This window comes from Glycine max, chromosome 6 (assembly GCF_000004515.6).
Source record: "Glycine max cultivar Williams 82 chromosome 6, Glycine_max_v4.0, whole genome shotgun sequence".
Lineage (NCBI taxonomy): Eukaryota > Viridiplantae > Streptophyta > Magnoliopsida > Fabales > Fabaceae > Glycine > Glycine max.
Genome location: NC_038242.2, coordinates 11,411,962 through 11,431,962, shown reverse-complemented (window position 1 = coordinate 11,431,962; position 20,001 = coordinate 11,411,962). Strand labels below are relative to the sequence as shown.

General features: G+C 30.9%; 1 protein-coding gene and 1 non-coding gene across 3 annotated transcripts; both read left to right on the top strand.

The window, feature by feature from the left end:
- Nucleotides 1–1,043: 1,043 nt before the first annotated feature.
- LOC100784614 (E3 ubiquitin-protein ligase RNFT1) lies at nucleotides 1,044–9,338 on the top strand. 2 transcript variants are annotated; one of them, XM_026128890.2, is made up of 9 exons: nucleotides 1,044–1,931; nucleotides 2,010–2,085; nucleotides 3,455–3,531; nucleotides 3,665–3,833; nucleotides 5,063–5,151; nucleotides 5,254–5,418; nucleotides 5,532–5,609; nucleotides 8,045–8,148; nucleotides 8,935–9,338. In XM_026128890.2, the coding sequence occupies exons 1-9, from the start codon at nucleotides 1,452–1,454 to the stop codon at nucleotides 9,038–9,040; spliced, it is 1,344 nt and encodes a 447-aa protein (XP_025984675.1). In that variant the 5' UTR covers nucleotides 1,044–1,451; the 3' UTR covers nucleotides 9,041–9,338. The 2 variants fall into 2 exon arrangements, with proteins under 2 accessions (XP_025984675.1, XP_003528012.1); XM_003527964.5 differs by having other exon boundaries at nucleotides 1,046–2,085.
- A 6,970-nt stretch (nucleotides 9,339–16,308) lies between these two features.
- Nucleotides 16,309–16,503, top strand: MIR319O (microRNA MIR319o). The gene has a single exon (NR_126794.1). It is a non-coding gene; the product is annotated as a microRNA MIR319o (primary transcript).
- Nucleotides 16,504–20,001: the final 3,498 nt, after the last annotated feature.

Below are 20,001 nucleotides of genomic sequence, written 5' to 3'. Positions count from 1 at the left end.
TTAATTTTATCTGACCTGACTCTAATTCAAGATTAGACAAGCATCCCATTTCATCAATTATACTTGTCACAAAAGGTGATTTTTTTTTTAATTCCAATTACTTAGTGTTCGGTTAAAATGATTACCTTTCTTAAAATCTTATTTTTCTAATATATTTGTATCCAACACTTTGTTCCTTTTCAAATATTCGTACATGCATGACAAATTTAGTAATTATAATTGTAACCAATTTTCTAACTATTACTCTAAATTAAAAGGGAAATATTTTTATTGAAAAAATGTTTAATGTTAGTGTATTCTAAATGTGATAATCGAGCACGTGATTCCTATTCAATTGGAACACAATTTTCCCCACTTAAAGATAATGTGTTATAAACAAAAAAAAAACACTTTAATGGTGATTTTTGTTAATTATTGTAATAAAGCTTTGAGTATTTTTTTTAATAGCACTTTTGATTCTTATAATTTGTTTTAGGTGTCACTTTGGCTTTTTATTTTTTAACTAATTAAGTCCTTTATTTTTTTATATCAAATTTATCATAATTATTTTAAAATGTTTAAATAAAAACAAGAATTGACAAAAGAATCACATTTGCATAATATTAAAAAGCAGAGAAATTTAATCGGTAAAAAAACACTTGCCAATTAAAATCATAAACAGATCAGTCTCTTTAATGTTGAAAATAGAAAAAAAAAATCAATTAACCCAAAAACTTGATAATATAAAATCACACATGCTTAATTTTTTTAAAATGACATGCTTAAAATTTACTACCAATAGAATCTGAGTTATAATTACCCAAATGAACTTGAAATTAGAATCATCATAAATAATCCGACGAAAACAAATGAAAATATAAGATTGATTAAATGGTTAAGAAAAGAATATTACAGATTTGATTTATTGTTAACAAAAATTAATCATAACATTGATAAAAAAAAAAATATAAGAAAGAGGTGATGCGAAGGCAATATCCGTTGGAATTGAAGGAGGAAGGAAAAGAAAAATAATAATAATATCCAATCAAACGCGTTTGTCTATCATGAATTCAACCTTGTGTCCTCTCATACACACGCTCACGCTCCGACACAGTAGTCACACACTAAATATCGAAAGAGAAGCCTTCAGCTTCCTGACCTTGACTTTTCTCCTCTTCTTCCACCATGTCCATCGCACGATCCGCGTTCACATTAAACCCTCTCATCACACACTAATCCTCTCACACCGTGCTTTGTTCCTTCATTCACAAAACTTCATCCCCTTTCTCACAATTAATTCAGCTTCAAATAATCTAATCTAAAACCGAAACCCTTATATTATCACCAATGCATTTGCTTTCGCAATATTTGCGATCGGTATAATTGGAGATCACCGTACGGAAAAAAGGAACACACGCGGTAGGTGAAGCGAAAGCGAAAGAGGTAAGTTAGTTTGTTAGGGTTTCGACGAGATGGAATCGTCACCGTCGTCTTCGTCATCGTCGATGTCGTCGTCGTCTGGAAGCGATACCAGCGGTGGTGGTGGTGGTGGCGCTGTCACGTGGTTCGGGATGAGTTTCCCATTCCGTTCTCCGCTATCTCTCGTCATGGATTACTGCGCGCGCGAGGATTCCGCGGAGCCTGTGATTATCATTCCCCGCACGCGCCCTCGGTTTCAGGCGCATGCCGAATCCGCCTCTGCTTCGTCCTCTGATTCCGATGAGAATGCCTGCAACGGCGCTGCTGAGGAGGTTGCGATACGCATAATTGGGGCCGGCGAGCAGGAGAGCGGTTCGTCGCCATCGTCGTCGTCGAGGGGCCGGGGAGGGGAGCCGGGTTGTGAGGAGGCGGTGGTTGGGAGGAGTGGGATGCTTTCGTCGGAGGCTCGCCGGCGAATGGCGGAGGAAAGGGTGCCTTTGGTGTCTTTGGATGATGGGATTGGTGGCGTTAGGGAATCTTCCTCTTCTTCTTCTTCTTCTTCTTCCTCTTCTTCATCGTCCTCTACTTACCAGAGGTATGATATTCAGCAGGTTGCGAAGTGGATTGAGCAGATTCTACCGTTTTCTCTCTTGTTGCTGATTGTTTTCATCCGCCAACATTTGCAAGGTACTGCTTCTCTTGTTTAGTTTTGTTTCGTCTCTACAATTGGTTTTTGCATCAAATGCGAAGTGCGTGCCCAACCCATTGGATTGGATTGTTTGATTCATATTGTATATGCTAGAGTTCAAGGATGCCAGTGAAATATTAGAGAGGTTGTATATGCTTGACTTGTTGGCAAGACTTTCATTATGTTATAACTTGTTTGGGGCTATGCTTTTTTTGCATTGTTCTCTTGATATGGATATTTTTGCTTCGATATAATGGCTTGAGAACAGTACATGACAAATACTTGAGTGACAGACATTAATATAATTTACATTATTATTATATTTTATGAGAATTCAAAATACAAAATATATACAAGTAAGCTAGCTAGTCGATAATGTAAATTCAAAATACATTGCATGATAAGGTTGTTGCAGCCAGTAGATAATGTGAATTCAAAATAAATGACATGATAAGGTTCTTGTTGCTACTTGCTAGCAGATAATGTGAATTTGAAAATACATGGCATGATATGGTTGTTGCAGCTAATAGATAATGCTTGAGAAACTAGAGAGAGCTGGGGGTATGTGTGTCTTTTGAATACTTTGTACATGGGACAAAAAGTTGTCCCATGGTTTTTTGAGTAACAAGAAGTTAAGTTTTTGTCTTGTCCTTGTCTGATTAATTTGTGCTATCCCATAATCTGTTGTCAAATCAAACGTGGAACAAAAATATTTGTCCTGTCCAGTACTGTAAATTTTAGCAAATCAAACAGACCCTAGTTTGTTAAAGAAAGGTTGCTTGCCTTTTGGAGGGATGGAAACTATGAATAAATTTTTTATGTTTTGCTGCCGTGTGGATTTCAACACGCTATGTTATCGCCAAGGAAAGAGGTAGAGTGAGAGAAAAAATTACCTGAAACAATTGCTGAGGATCATGTAGGGTTGTGCTTGTGCCTGTCTTTTGTTTACTTTGGAGGTGCCTCTCCTTTGTAAGGAAATTGGACTTTCCTAATCATAAGAGATGTAAAGATGAATATGTAGTGTTAATTCAGAGATAATGTTGATCGCTTGTGTTTCTTTTATGATACTATTTGATTATGTCAAAATTTTACTTAATGAAGAATACCGCACTGCATGCTTTATATGTTCCCTGTGACTGTGACTGTATCTTATTGTCTTCTTTGAACTTCATCCCTTCTGAATAGAGAAAGACGCAATGTGGTTAGTTTTTTTTGTTTTTAATACTGTTATTTATGTTGAATTGGTTGAGTACAGTCTAGGAGAGTGGCACACTGACTCTCACGTATAGTTTCAGTTTGTTCTGAATTTCAAGTTTTGATTTGACTCTTTCCACATAACTTGTGATATTCATTTCTGGGAACTTGCAGGTTTCTTTGTCACAATTTGTATATCAGCTGTGATGTTCAAGTCAAATGAAATTGTTAAGAAGCAGACTGCCCTGAAGGTACTATACCCAGAATTTTGCAAGTCCTTTAAAGTTTCATTTCCCATATGAAGTATCCACATATAGAATCCCATCATCCTCATAAACAGATGAATATAAAATTGGAGATCTCAATTTAAGTTTTATTTTGCAGGGAGATCGGAAAGTCTCTGTTCTTCTTGGTATCTCTTTTGCCTTTGTGCTGCATGTGATAAGCATTTACTGGTGGTATCAAAATGATGATCTTTTATACCCACTGGCCATGCTTCCACCAAAAACACCACCACCTTTCTGGCATACAATATTCATCATTTTGGTTAATGGTATGGATTTATTCTATGTGCACTCTATATGTGATCATTGCATTGCTATAGTTTGTTTACACTAGACAGCTTTATTTGCTCTATTGGACATAGAGACATCAAATGTCTGTTAATAGTATATGATTGAATTTGAAACAGAAAATTGGCTCCTTAGTGAATAACTAAGCAGTTTGTTTTAATTGTTGAATGCTTGATTAATGTGCAAGGGACTTGAAAGTTTCAGCAGAATAGTAGGGCTATTTGCTTGATTCATAATGATGAAATTGAAGACTTCTCTTGTGCTTCATAACACATTTCTATTTTGAAATAGTTTGTATTTAATCAGTTGCCCTGGACCAAAATTGAATAAAAATTGTTTCAAGATAAAACTAACAGTTTGTTTCCAATGAGGGCTGCATGAATTGGGTTTGAATCTTTGGGTCCCTCATTGCTGGGTGATCTATAATCTCATTGAAGGTGGTTTTCCTTGGCCTTAGAATGGGGAGAGCCTTAATCACCCTAAACTTTTACCAATCAAAAAGGTTAACCATTCTTTTTTTGCTTTCCCTCTTTGGCATAGAGACAAAGTCTCCCTTTTGTGCTTATGCACAGTCGTTGCTTGATCACGTGTGTTGCCCATATGTCAGTACTTCCTTGGGACAAAGAAAGAATATTACCACTGAAATTGTGTTCAAGCTCCAAATCCCATAGTGAGATTGATTTTGAACTCCGAATTTGTATATCCACTCATTTCTGGCCTCTTTCAGGAAGAGCTTTTATGGCTATTATTTGAGCTTATCTTATCACACTCAAGTATTTAAGCTGAAAATCAAATTGAAGGTTTTTGATTAAGCTTATAAAAGTGGAACCAAGATTTGTGGGTTTTCCAGTATGTGCCATTTGATGTATTTTCAATGTTCTACTGAAAGAAGAATTCTCAAATTTGGTTGTTTGCATCATACTCCACTAGTTCTCTTTCATTGAATGTTGTTTTGGAGGGAAAAAATGTAGCCGCCTATTTGCATTAGTGAGATATTGTTCAAGACCGATAATGGGTAGTATCTTTGTAAATATCTTCAATGCTATACCAATATGTTTTTGGGTGTCCTGTTTGATTGTTTCTCTGTGTCTTGGTTATCCCTTGATATTGGTATTTTTTCCGGCATATAATCATTTTAATTTTAGGTGCAGCAATTTTATTTTATTTTTTTGGTTCGTATTGATGGTCACAATATACATTGACTTTTTAGATACATTGGTGCGGCAAGCAGCGATGGCTTTCAAATGTTTGTTGCTTATTTACTACAAAAATGGAAGAGGCCATAACTTCCGTCGGCAGGTTTTAGTAGCTTCCTTTCTTTTTCTGACAGACAAAATAGCATATATTTTTCAAGTATAGTTTCCTCCTACAATCATCTGATAGTATTTAACTTATTTCAAGGGTCAAATGTTAACTTTGATTGAGTATACTCTGCTGCTGTATCGTGCTTTGTTGCCAACACCAGTTTGGTACCGATTTTTCTTGAACAAGGATTATGGAAGTCTCTTTTCCTCATTGACTACAGGATTGTATCTAACTTTCAAGCTAACATCAGTAGTTGAGAAGGTATGTTTTCATTCTTCAAAATTGGCATTCTTACTTCATAGTGCTGTATTTAACAATTTTTGTGCATGAACCTAAATTATTCCATTTTTCTCAACCTTCTATGTATTTATTAGGTCCAATGCTTTGTTTCTGCCTTAAAAGCATTATCAAAAAAGGAAGTTCATTATGGGGTTTATGCCACAACGGAACAGGTAAATAATATATAAAATGCTCTGATTAAGTCTAAATTTGTAATTGCAATTATAAGTAATGCTTCTCTCTCCTTTGTTACTAAGCTTTATATTGTTACTGTTATATGCTTTTTTTTGGTTGTTGGAAATTTTAGCTTATATTTGTAAATGCACAAAAAATATATTTAAAATTGGGTATGCCTTTGTGTTTGCTTGCATTTCTCTTGTGCTAAATTTGATATATTGGTACAATTTCTTATGAACCGTTAAATTTATTTATTTGTAAATAAAATAAATGAATTATATAATTCAATGATTTTAACTATTCTCTCTCCTATAATAGGTTGCATGAATGTGAAGATAAAGTAATATAAGTTAATGCAACTGTTTCCTATCATATTACTTAAAATATAATTACTATAGTATGGATTATGAATTTTAGTGAAGTGGACATGTATCATGGTAAATTATTGCATATTAATCATGTATCATGGAGCTGATAACATTACTATTTAAGAATTTAATGCATAGGAGTATACAATGTTGATTGTGTAATGAATGTGATTGATTAATTTTTTACTTAATTCAATTGCAATGTGATTAATGGTGGACAGCGTTGCGGACTATAGCAGAAGCATGAGGCTACACACACACTAAAAAGCTGCATAATACTATTATTAATGAAATAACTAATACTAAAAGTATCAAAATTCATAAAATTAAGGGAACAGAGAAGAAATATGTAAATAACAGACGAAGCAAAAAAAAAATGTAAATAACTGAGAACTATAAGAGAGGAAGAAAACTGAATTTCAGTATCATGCTTGGATTCAAAGAACAGAGTTCTGACTCCAGAGAGAACAGAATTAAGAATGTGAATCTGTTTGTAAAACATAATTTATGTCAAATACAATTTATTTGTAAAAACAGTATGATATTACAAATAATGAATCCGAATTACCAGCTGGAGATATTGGCATAGTAGGCTGCATTTTTCCCTTGAATGGGAGGCACTCATTGTACACAGTGGTGCATAGGGCAATCACGTTGGATGTGTCAGATGAGGTGATCTTTACAATATTCCCATTTTTTAAACTGTTTGTTGGTCTTGGTTCTGTTTCGTTCCTAAAGGTGACCTGGAGATTCTTAGCTTGTTAGACACAATGTTACTAGCTATTCAGTCCAAACCTCCAGAAAAAAAAGTGCAAAAGGATGAGAATCAGTATAAATTTTGTTATTCTAAAATTTGAGAACATTGGACCAATTCTGAATTTTGTTATTCTAAAATTTAAGAACATTGGACCAATTCTGTTGTTTGGGGTTTTCTTGCAGATGCTAAGCTCATCATTCTTTTCAAAATATGAAGTCAAAATAGTAAAAATCTAGGTCATGGAGACTGTAAATGAAGGAAACATGTTAAACCTAAATACAATCTCATGTCATTCATATATTTTATTTAGTTGTTTGCTTGCATGTGGTAGTTAAAATAAAACATTATTTTTTGGATGGTATTCTCTTCATTGCCCCCATTTTTTTATTCAGAAAAAATTTTGAAGTGTTAAATTTAATAAGGGAAAGGGAAACATAAATTTTTTGTATTTTATGGGATGCTCTATCGTTTTTTTATCCACTCTTCCAGTGTCATAGTTGTTGGTTTGGTGAATTATTTTTGTTTTTACCATAGTTGGAGCTTTGGTACAACGGTAAGGTTTGTCTTGTGACTTGAAAGTCACGAGTTCAAACTTTGAAACAATCTCCGCACACTGGAGTAAGGCTGCTACATCTAGGTGGAAGCCTTGTTCACTGAGTTTCCCTTTTACATATATGTTTACCCTTTTTCACCTATCTCAATACATACATACATATATATATGTATATAATATGTATCTTTAGATTAAGTGCATGTTAATGAGATTGTTTCTGGTAAATACTTGTTTTTCTTAAAGCTCCCCAAGTTGACTAAAGTAACCAATTATTTTTCCAAAAGAAGCTGAACCAAACATACACTAAGCTTGTTGGTGTCTTTTGAGAGTCTTGGGCCTGCCTTCAAATTTGGAGCAAATTCTGATAAGTCTGCATAATCTTTGTGTCATGCCTTGTTTGCAGTTTTGTTGAGTTTTCAACTGAGGAGAAAAGTTTAAAAATTTCAAGGATAAATTCCTTCTTTTGCATTGTTTTGTTGGAGAGTGATTCTTATCCTTTCTACTATGATGCTTGGTTAATGGTTTCTATATATGATTATGCAGCAGAGCTGGGTGGTCTTTGACACATTGACGTGGATTTTATAATTTTATTCTGTATTATGTTTGTTTTGACCTTTTGTTATCCGATGCTGTGTTTTCATTTATTGGCTGTTTTTTCCTTCCTTTAAGGAAAAAACTCTTTTTATACCAATATTGGGATTTGTCGAAGAATCTTTTTTGGCAGCCTTTCTAACAGTGATTATCTAAATTCAGGTGAATGCTGCTGGTGACTTGTGTGCTATATGCCAGGAGAAGATGCAGGCTCCCATATTGTTGAGCTGTAAACACATGTTCTGTGAGGAGTGTGTATCTGAATGGTCAGTTAATAGTTTTATTCCTTGTTTGGACCTTTTAAACTTAAATTGAAAGCTTACTACATAAGAGAAATGAGCAATAGGATTTTATAAGTAATAGATGATTGTTTAGGGTGGACTAGCTATCTGTCAAGAGTTTATCCCATAAGCTGCATCAATTAATTCTCCATAAATTCGATAGAGTTTGTTGATCTTGGCTATTGGTTTACATATCTCTTTCTCTTAAATATATTCACTAGCTTTTTCAATGGCCTATAATATTCTTGCTATGGAATAAATTCAAAAAATAAAACATGCTATGTAATTATTCACTAGTAAAAATTGAAACTCTAGTCTGTTATTTTTTTTAGGCTTTTGTCCTGCTATTTTTTTTCCCCACAGTTTTCAATTTCTTTCTTTATGCTTTTCCTTGGTATCTAAGTGTTGCATTGGTAAGTTTAGCTTGTAATTGTATGGAAACACGATACTGGGGTATTTGGGAAAGGGAGGTGCTCTCCTGCATTATACTAGTGAGTGAAGAAAATTTGTTATTGATGGAAATGAAATTTTTCTAGAAAGTTCACTCTGCTACTATTCTGTGCGTGCTTTATGGCCAGAAGTACTTTCCTCAAAATTTAGGACTCTGATTCTATGAAAAGCTTTTATTTTCTCAACGTTTATATTCATCAAATGTTCTACCCATCAATAACTGCCTTTGACTTGTACAGGAGTAATTTAGATTGTATTTTGATTTGTTCATAGTCGTATTTATCAGTTCTCTCTTAACCAACAAAGATACATTTGTTTCAGGTTTGAGAGAGAACGAACTTGCCCATTATGCAGGGCATTGGTAAAACCAGCTGATCTGCGGACCTTTGGAGATGGATCAACAAGTCTGTTTTTTCAGTTGTTTTAAGCTCATTTTCTTTGGCTTGTTGGGTCATGTTTTTGAGTCAAAATCTTCCTGGAAAATGTCACCTCTGGTTTGGTAAAATTTTCCATTAATGAAATTGAGATCGATAAAAGAATGAAGATATATAATATATATATATATATGGCCAAAGTATACAAGTTCATTCTAGTGTAATGAGGTCAGATGTTCAGAGGGCTATAGACAGCTGACATTATACCGAAATCCGCGTGGATCTCTTAACCTGATATTCGTCACGTCACACAATGGATACTCTTGTTTATAATGTTACATTTCAAATTAATTTCCCTCTTCCTCCCATACTAACCTGTAGGGATTACTTCTACAGGTATACCGTATACGTTGGTAAATTTATTTGAGCAAGTTGACATATTTTATTAAATAAATGTTTATCAACGTTGAATTTTGTCAACATAACCAGTGTTGAAAACTTTATCTGGGTAGATGATATTTAAAAAAAATTAGACAATTTAAAATTTGTTTTGGTGATGAATATACTATTTTATTATGATTTATGACATCTATTTCTTTAACATATGTAAATATTGCCTATTGGTTAGATTTGGATTCAACATAAAGTTTGAAGTTTGAACATAAAGGTTTGATATAGCAGAAATTCTTCACATGATTTTTCCTATTGTTTTTTTTTTTATTATAGAATATAGATAGATTTCTAGTTATGTTTTTTTCTTTACTCCAAATTAATTATTTATGGCTTATATGCTCTAAAGTTAAATCTTTAGGCAATATCTATCTTGATGGCATAATTATTACATATTCGAGATGGCTGCACATGTAATGTTTCTTGTTTTTCTTAAATAATCCGAAGTGGTCCTAGATTTGTTGTGTTGTTTACATAGGATTATGCAAGGAAAGAGGTTGTATACATAGGATTATCTAAAGAACTTAGATTGACAATCAATGTATGTGAAAAGAATGTGATACTAGCAAAGCAGTTTTTGTTTTTTCTCCGGGCAACTCTATCTTGTATGAAAGTGCGGGAAAAGTTTTAGTTCAGACGGCTAAGATAAAAACAAACAGTATATACTACATGCACAAAAGTGAATGTGGGAAGTAACAGAAAATTAATAAGTAAAGTAGGAAGCAGAAGAGGTGCACGTCGAGAAATAGAGGATTGTGCAAAAATTATGGAAAAGTGGAAATAAATCTTAACAGAATCTGAGCAGATTTAAAGATTAAGAAGGGATATCTTTGGTGGTCCAATGGTGGTCTGGCTGCTGCTCCCCACTGTGGCATTGTGGGAAAACACATTATTCACTGCATCACTTAAACTTTTGACTCCCCGCTCACTAAAAGTGCCAACCCTTCATGCCTTTCCATAATGACTTTCTTTCCCCCTTTTGACTCATAATCTTCATCATCGCCTTTTTTTTCGCTTTTCTTCTTCGAAATGTCCATTTCTTTTCTCAGTTTTGTACTCCATTGCTCCCTGCTTCGCTGTTACTAGTTTTGTTTTTCATTCCCATATTTTAATGTCACTGCAATCAAAGTTAGCACAGCACTGAATTTCCATTGTTTATTTTTCTCGGAATTTTGAATTTGTGTTTAATTCAACGTTACAAAACCGACTTATAAAAGTCAACGAAATGAAGATATAAAATTGTTTTACATATATCTGTATATAATCTATATTTTGTATGCATATTACTTTCGTCATATCACTTATAGACATGGAGATCTCCGACATGAGTACTAATATTACTCTACTTGAACCCTGTTGTTTGCTCTTTCATTTTTATTTTTTTTGTTGCTTTTGAGAATCTTATAGCTATACTGTTCTGTTAGCTAGTTACCCCAGTGAGGTGGAATGTTGAAATAGTTATAGTTCAACGACTTATATGTACCTAAAACATTAGATCCCAATGGAAATTAAAGGAAGACAGACTATATATGCCAAGAGAATGGGCAGCAAAGATGTCGTGGAGCACAATGCACGTGATGATAAGGTTCTCTGACACAGTTTATGGAATTTTGATGATGGGGAATAAGACTATAGGAAAAGCACAGCTGAATAATGCATACATACATTGCATATATGGGTGGTCTCCATATGATGTAAGGAAGAATATAGCTAGTGACCAGCTAAGGAACCATATTGTGAAATGTATAGCAGCTCTTCAACGATTATGAATAAATTTCGTGCTATATATTTTCATCACGTGCATTCCCAGTTTTCTCCATTTTTCTAGTAACTACACACTTTCTTAATTTTGAGGGAAAACCACCCCTTCTAAATTTTTACATAATTTTTTTTTATCATTAGCTATTTTAAACATAAAATAAGCTAATAGGACACACACGTACACACATAACTATTTTCATGCCTTTCGTATATTAAATTAATTATGAATTAATTTAATCATTTTAGTTACTATTATATAATAGTATCCTATTCTGAGTTTAATGATAGAGATATATTACATATAGTTGATTATATATTTATCAAATACATTTAAATAATTATATATATATATATATATATATATATATATATATATATATATATATATATATAACAATTGAATAATAGAATTCAAAAGAGAGCGACAAAAAAAGTATTTTGTATTTAAATTGTGATATATAAATACATTTTTTGTTAGCTAAACTACTTTAACAGTTAATTAATTAATTTCACATATGTAAAATATATGAAGATAGTAGCAATTATTTGAGCAAGTATCGTTTCTAAAAATATGTTTGGTTATGAATTCGTGGGGCCTCACCTTGTTCGTATAGCACAAACTTGTGAAAAATTATATGCGAAGACAAACATGAACAAATAGGAGGGAATCTAACAGTGTAAAAGTTATAAGGAGCACAATTTTTTTTTTGGATAGAAAAAAATTGGTTCTGTAATATTAAATTCACATGATTCAAAAACTTGATCAGGTTTTGAAAAAAAAAAAAAAACTTTATCAGGTAGGCAGATCGATTAAATTGTCTATACCAATCAATATATAGTAACTAGCTCTGAATATTAAGTTAATGCTTATGATAAATGCGAATGTTTTGTAATTTTTATATTACACTTTAAATAATAAATATTAAGTTAATATTTTTATATTTTTATTAACAATTATAATTTATATTTCTTGATTAATTTTTTTTTATATAGAACATTAAGAATTTAATGTGTATGTATTAATGGTATAAAATATTTTTAGATGGTTATTCAATCAAAAATATTATTTAAATTATTTTAAGATAATCATTTTAAAAATCAATAAATTTATCATGATAAATTAGATTATAATTGGATATTCAACTTTTATATAATTACTAAATAACCATTTTCTCTATGGTTAATACAATTCATGTTTTCTTTTTCATCTAGACCACCTCAAATATCTTTTATTGAATTCGGATAGATTCTCGGTGAGAAACAAAACAAAGTAATTTACTATTTAATGTAAGTTAATTATTGTTTTAGTCTTTAAATTTGAAATATATGTATTTTTTAGTCCTTAGAATTTAAAATTATTTTTATCCTGAATTTTGACAATTTTTTTATAGTCTTTCACATGATAAATTGATATTTTACAACAATTTTTATCTATCATAAATTAATTATTATTTTTTAATTATTTTAATTTGCATTTAAAAAAATATCACAGAGTATTAAAAAATCGTCTTAAATTATCAATTTATTATGTTTGGGATTAATGTGAAAAGTTATGACTAATTATTTTTTTAAATTTTAGGACTATAAGAAAAAAAAATACCTTTAATATATGTTATATTTACAACCATTCACCGACTTAATTATTGCCTAATCATGATTGATTGCGTATAAATAGCCTCATCGATTCAATGTCAGATCTAATTTTAGAAAGATTTATATTCTGTCAAGCGACTATATCAAGGAGAGGGAAAAGCATAAGATCTAAATAATTCGACCGAAAGAGGCATCAAAGAAATTTTAAATACATGGTAATAAATCTTTCCAAAAGAAATGGCAATAATTTTTTTTAAAAAAAAAACACGCGAAATGCGCAAATTCATAAACTGCCTGTTTATGTGCAAAAAAAAAAAACTGCGTGTTTGATTTACATTTTACCATCTCTAGCTCGTGTCCCAAGAATTATAACGACAAAATACATGCATAGGACCTATTAGGGTTGGTCTAACTATAGAGAAGTTAAATAGTATGTTGTTGTTGCTAACAAATTCAGAAGGCTAATTTTGCTTTTCAATAAATAATTATCAGTACTAAAACTAAAATAATTAAATTTAATGAATAATAATCATAAACAAGAATAACATTGTTGGACCTAACATGCATAATAGTTGGTAGAAGAAATAGTAAATTTCCTTCAAATTAAGGATTAAAGAAAAAAATTACAACAACAAAATTAGAAAAACACAATGACAATCTTTTTAATGAAGAAAACACATGTTTGAGGAGTTTTTTTATATTAAAAATAATCAAGAAGATTTGTCACATTCATTATTGAGGATTTTTTTTTTATTAAAATAATTAAGAATATTTGTGATATTCATTAACAAGACTGATAAAAAAAAAACCAAATTCATTTTAGCTTTGAACTTTATTATATGTCTTTGAGGATTTAAGGATACATGATAACTGAAGGAAGTTCAATAAAAAAAAAAACTTAATAAATTACAAGTTCAACTAATAGTCTACTTAGAACAATATGATAAAAAAGATATAAACATCTCTTTCAAGTTCAATACTGACAAAAATATTAGAAAATGATTATTTTACTGGCCACTTTGTATTTTAGCTACGTACATTGCTTCCGACTCTTACAATAATTATAATTTATAATGTCAAATAGTAATACCTATTTGATTTAAATAGAATAAAATCATGTTGACAGTAATTAATATGAAATATAAAATTATTTTTCAAGGCAGACACCATGAACATTTTTCTTCTAACATAAGGATATGTTTGCTTGAGTGGAAAGAAAACGAAAAAAAAGAAAATGAATTATATGATATGAAACTTATACTTTTATATTTTATTTTAAACTAAAACATTTATCTTAATTTATTTTTATTTCATTTTTTTCACTCTATCAAAGGAATTCTAAGTGTATTATGGACTGCACAAGTATACACCAATAATATTTTACTTATTAATTGACAATTATTTATAACAATATTATTGATTCACAAGAAGTGAGGGGACGACCCCATAGTTCAACGTGTCCCTCCTCCCCTGGATGGGGATCCAAGTACTAGGGAAGCATAAATTAGGATCTAATACTCTTAGTGAAATTTACACAAATTTATTTTAAAAAAAGGTAAATAGATATGGAGAGGATCAACATCTAACACCTCAAAAAGAAATTTTAAGAAATTGAAGAAGAAAAAATATATTACGGTAACATTAATGGAAGTGAAATTGAATTGTAAAGTCGTAACCTATTAATCTCTGCTGCCCTAGTGTCACACAATTTTCCTTTGGTATAAAAAAGATTAGGTAAAATAGCTTTTAGGGGCTCATCAGTTCCAGATAGACTACAAAACTCAGAAATTATTCACCAATAAAAATAAGATTCTCAACAAAAATCAAACATATTAGAGTTTGTTTCGTATCAATTAATAAATCAATATTTGGTTGTTAGTGCAACACAATTAATAAATCAATATAGAGATTTGATATTGGACTTACTTTCCTGTCTCTGACTCTCATGGGGACAGTGATCCATCATGCCCTACTCGATGAATTCTGCAAAAATAATAAATAAATAATGATAATTTTTTATTTTCATTATTTGCCATTTTGTCACTTACCTACGAGTCCTTTTTCGTCTTTACACTTTTCACTTCTTTATAACTCTCGTTTTCTTTCGTCAGTTCAGCGCAGATATCCATAAAAAAACGTACCTGATTTAGGGTTTCTGCCACCATCTACCTTAAGCTTGCTTCTCCTCTCACCTTCAATCCTGCTTCCTACTCAATTTCTACTCACACTTTTCACTTCTTTAACAACTCTTTCAATTCATATATATATATATATATGCCCTTATCTTTAAAAAATTTAAATTACTGTGTATGTGCTTCCCGTGGCAATTCTATATATATTGGGTAGGATTAATCTTTCTTCTTCGCTGACCATCTTGCAATTCTCAAAATTAGGGTTCCCTGCACTCGTTGTCCTATGCCTACTGTCTATTTTCTTCTCTAGGTGTTTATCAATTGATGGTATATGACTATATATATAGCCTTAATTATATTTGGTACCAACTTTCACCAAAATGTTTTCCAAAGGAAACTTATTCTGAATTCATAAACTTACATGTTTTTATAGATAAATATTAGTGGTTAGTTGTTAATTTTTGTTATTGAAAGATTGGAATTCTTGACTTATCCTTTTGTTTCTTCACCTTTATCATTAAATCAATCTAATATTTCCTATAAACTTATATATATATATATATATATATATACCTCCTTAGTTTACCTCTTTTCCTTTTCCTAGTTCTAAGTATATATATATATATATATATATATATATATATATATATATATATATATATATATATATATATATATATATATATATACCTCCTTAGTTTACCTCTTTTCCTTTTCCTAGTTCTAAGTTTTCTTTTATTTGAAACGCTGTCCTTATTTTGGGCCTACAGCTAGAAGTGCCTTTTCCGGTTATTTTTTCTCTTTTAGTTTTATATGAATTAATAAGCAGTTAGTAATTGGCTTTGCAATTGCATATTAGGTAGGTTAATTTGTGTTCAGAATCAGGATAAAGGGTTTTGTAACTTTATAGCAAACAATTATGTCATCTGACCTATTCATTGATTCATTTGACAGAATCTGATCAATATGTATATACTTTAAAGTATATATATAATTGTCCATTTTCTCATTAATTGAAACCTTTATTTTGTTGCTATACAATTTATTCGTTTTTCACTAAACCTAGATTAATATATATAGCTTTATTAATTTCCTGCTAGAAAGCATATATACACATGTTAGTTCTTAATGTATTTTATTAACACAAAAAGCGATTGATTACCCTTATTTAAAGAATCTTTAATTAGCTAACTAGATTGATTTATTTACTATTTATCTTATCATCTCTCAGCTGCCAGCAACAATATTACCAAATATACAGTGCATTCTTTCAACCCCTCATCAAATGTCATGTCTCCTGTCTCGGAAAGGAAACTAAAAAGTGTGCACATACAACAAGAACAAGATGAAGATATGCATTGACATGCACAGTACTGGGAGAGAAAGAGAGTGAAGGAGCTTCCTTCAGCCCATGCATGGATTCAAGGGATTAAAGGGTTGCTGGAGTATCTGCTGACTCATTCATACACACACAGTACGTAGTGCTTTCAAATTGCTAGTGTAATTGTGTGAATGAAGCAGGTGATATTTTGCACCCCTCTTTTCTCTGTGCTTGGACTGAAGGGGAGCTCCTTCTTTCTGTTGCCTCCACTTGTATTAATTAATAATAATCTCTGTCTTCTCGATCTTTGTCTCCAACAATACCTTAGTGTAATTAATCTCTTAATATACATGATCTAAGAAAGGGTGCTGCAGCTAGCCTAGCCACAGCCACTGTAGCTGATGTAACTTATCGTCTTCTAGGTCTTTGTAAGTATTAACATTTCACCACTAGCGCTGCCCAAGATTCGGCAAACATCTGCAACACTGCAATTTGAGTTTTATAGCTCCATGCCCCACCTAGTACTTTTTCACTTGCCATCAAAATCATCATCATGATGTTGTCCAACGTACCTAGCAATATATATTTGACATTAATATAGAGAGAGGAGATTTAATTACTTTAAGAGTAATTCTTCAAAGAGATATTACTCATTTTTATAATTTATTTTCTTGTAATAGATATAATAAGTAATTAATTTTAATTATTAAATCTTAAAAAAAATAAATGATAAGAATGAAAAATAATTCTAAACAGTTACTGTTATATATATATATATATATATATATATATATATATATATATATATATAGTTCTAAATGTCTTTGATCAGTAGACAATTTAAATATGCCATGCCATAAGATATTATAAGTGACAAAATGATTTTAATGTCACGATCGTTTTGATTCTAAAAAAATATTTCCGATGAACATTACATGTGGTACTTAATTTGTTCTGTTCAACTTTAAATGATTGCTCTCAAATGATATAACTTTGTGTGTGATTACTTTAACATATTTTTCAGGAAGCGAATCAGCACTACTGGACATGCATGTTTCTTACTTTCCTTTCCGGTTCTTGTACAAGCTTGGCTTCTGTATCTCTCTATCTCCCCCAATACTTTCCCCAATTCTTTTTTTGGTGGCTGAAAAAGCAAAATTTAGGACATGATCATGGGTCCAACACTTCACTTGTTTGTATTCGATCTTTCCAAACTTGCCTAGTTAATTGAAGGTATCAATCTAAACCTTAATTGTTTTCCATTCCTAATTTAAGTGCACATGCATGAGATATTCCATTTTCTATTCAATTTCCTTAGCATAATAACATGACATATTTAATTAAGCGTCGTGAATCAGAACCTAGTAAAGTATAATATTACTAAACATATAAATATGTATAATTAGACACACTCAGCAGACAAGATATTGAAGTAGATTATGATGTCAGATAAAAGCAGTGACAATACATGCAATATGAACTCTGGTCTTTTGGTTACACGAAAATCCTACACCTTACGTATATTTTTGGGGCCCAAAGAAAGAAAACTTCCATCTTTTCTCAGACACAAATACATCAATATTGTATGGCTAAGGTATATAGGATTTTGATGTGTAAAAAAATTATTTTTTAACATAATTGACACTCTTCATTTCATTCTTAGTGATGTTTTAGGAAATTTTTCTATTTTTAATTTGTTTGACATTTTAAAATATCAATTAAGATTTTTTTTAGTTCTATCCTAACAAACTATAAATAATTGACAAGTTGAATGTAATTAATTAAATTAATCACTTTTTTTTAAATGATAACACACTATTTTTTATTTTCATTTTTTTAAGACTAAATTTTTTGGTAACCATCACTTCATCATCTCTCAATAATAAGAGCGAAACTGCACTACTCATTAGTGTTTCATTATTGCTTTTCTTTTTTACTGATTATTATTGCTTTCTTAATTAATCCTCATATCAAAACCTTAAACAGCACTTGCATAAAAAAAAAATGAGAGTAGTTGTTACGCGCCAGGTACTCCTCCTTCCATTTTCCGAGACATGATCATACTAGCTAATGAATATAATTGCAGTTATTATTAATTTTCGCACATTTAACTGCATTGAAATTTCACAAAAATATGGATTGGAAGACCATTCATAATTGAGAATTTACCAATGGTGGTTACTATATCACCATTGATATGGCAATCATTTTCTATTTGCAGTTGAGACACCGCTTCTTCCTCTTTCTCCTGGATAACTTTGAACCTGCATGCACTCCTTTTATTTTAATCTTGTGTCAGTAATGTATATTTTCACGCATAAAAATTTAACACTTTGTATATTATTCAAAATTTACATATAAAATTAAAAATTATACAAAAGTACCTGATTCGAATTTTCTTATTAATTATTTCGTATCATTATTGATATTGGTTCTTCATGGATTTGCCTTAATTTTTGTCTAGCTAGGACTGTCCACATAAAATATGAGCTTCGTTCAATAAGGCCAAAAAATGAGTGGTGACATACATATAATATTTAGTTAGAAATTTATTTTTATACAAGTTTGAAAGAAATAAATTTAAATCATATATATATATATATATATATATATATATATATATAAATATATATATAAATATCAAATATGAATAATTTTTTTAAAGTCACATGATAATTTAAAAAATAATGTGACTTTTTGAAAAACTTTTATGACTTATGTGTTATAATCTTAATTTCATGATAGGATTTAATGTAGTCATTTTTTACTATCAAACATGTGAATTTATTAGTACGTTGTTGTTTCATTTTAATTAATAACCTTGAGTTTAAACTCTAGATATACAACATTCATTAAATATTTGGTGAAAAAAATTATTATAATTTCACCCGGTTTGAAGTAGGAATACTTCGCATAAAAAATATACCTCATCATTTGTAAAAAAATAAAAATAGTCCGTTGTGTCTTATATGCGAGAATGGATTCCCACATGTGATATATTTTGTCACAATATTTAGTTAAAAGGAAGAAAAAGAAAATAAATAATAAAAAAAGGAAAACATGAAAATTTTGATGATGGAAATTTTCGCATGATAAAATTTATGTAAAATGTATTCCCTCACATATGTATGTGGGTGCACACCACACACACACACAAAAAAAAAAATTACACAAAGTTGGAAGTCTGGAACTTACTTTCTGATTTTGAGTGCTTTCCCTGTAAAATCGTAACTATATTGTAGAAAGTGATTCCTACGGGCTTTATATTAATTACCACTTGAACCCCTAGTCCCCTACCCACCTTTAGCAATGTTTTTTGCAGATAGATGAAGAAAGTAAATTTGTAATATATATGAGTGTCTAATAAGAAAGTAGTGTATAACAATGAAGTATAGGTCATGAATCATGATGTGTAGCACAAATCCAATAGATCGAAGAGTGTGAATTGAAATAGGTTGGTTATAGTAAAGTAATAAATTTAGTGTCACAACGTTATGTGTTGACACAATGTTCTTTTAAAACAATATATATAAAAGATTGGTGGCATCTATCAGCTGCACTAGTTTTTAAACGTAGCGTTGGCCCAACCCTGCAAAGAAGCAAGAGACTTTTAAACAAAATATTACGATGAATTCATGATGATCAGAGATGGCTTTTAAAGTATAAATCTTACCCTTAGGACATAATGTGCTACCAAGAAGATATAAGTTGATACCGTGATTGAAAAAGAATGAAGGAAGAAAGAAGATAAGAGATG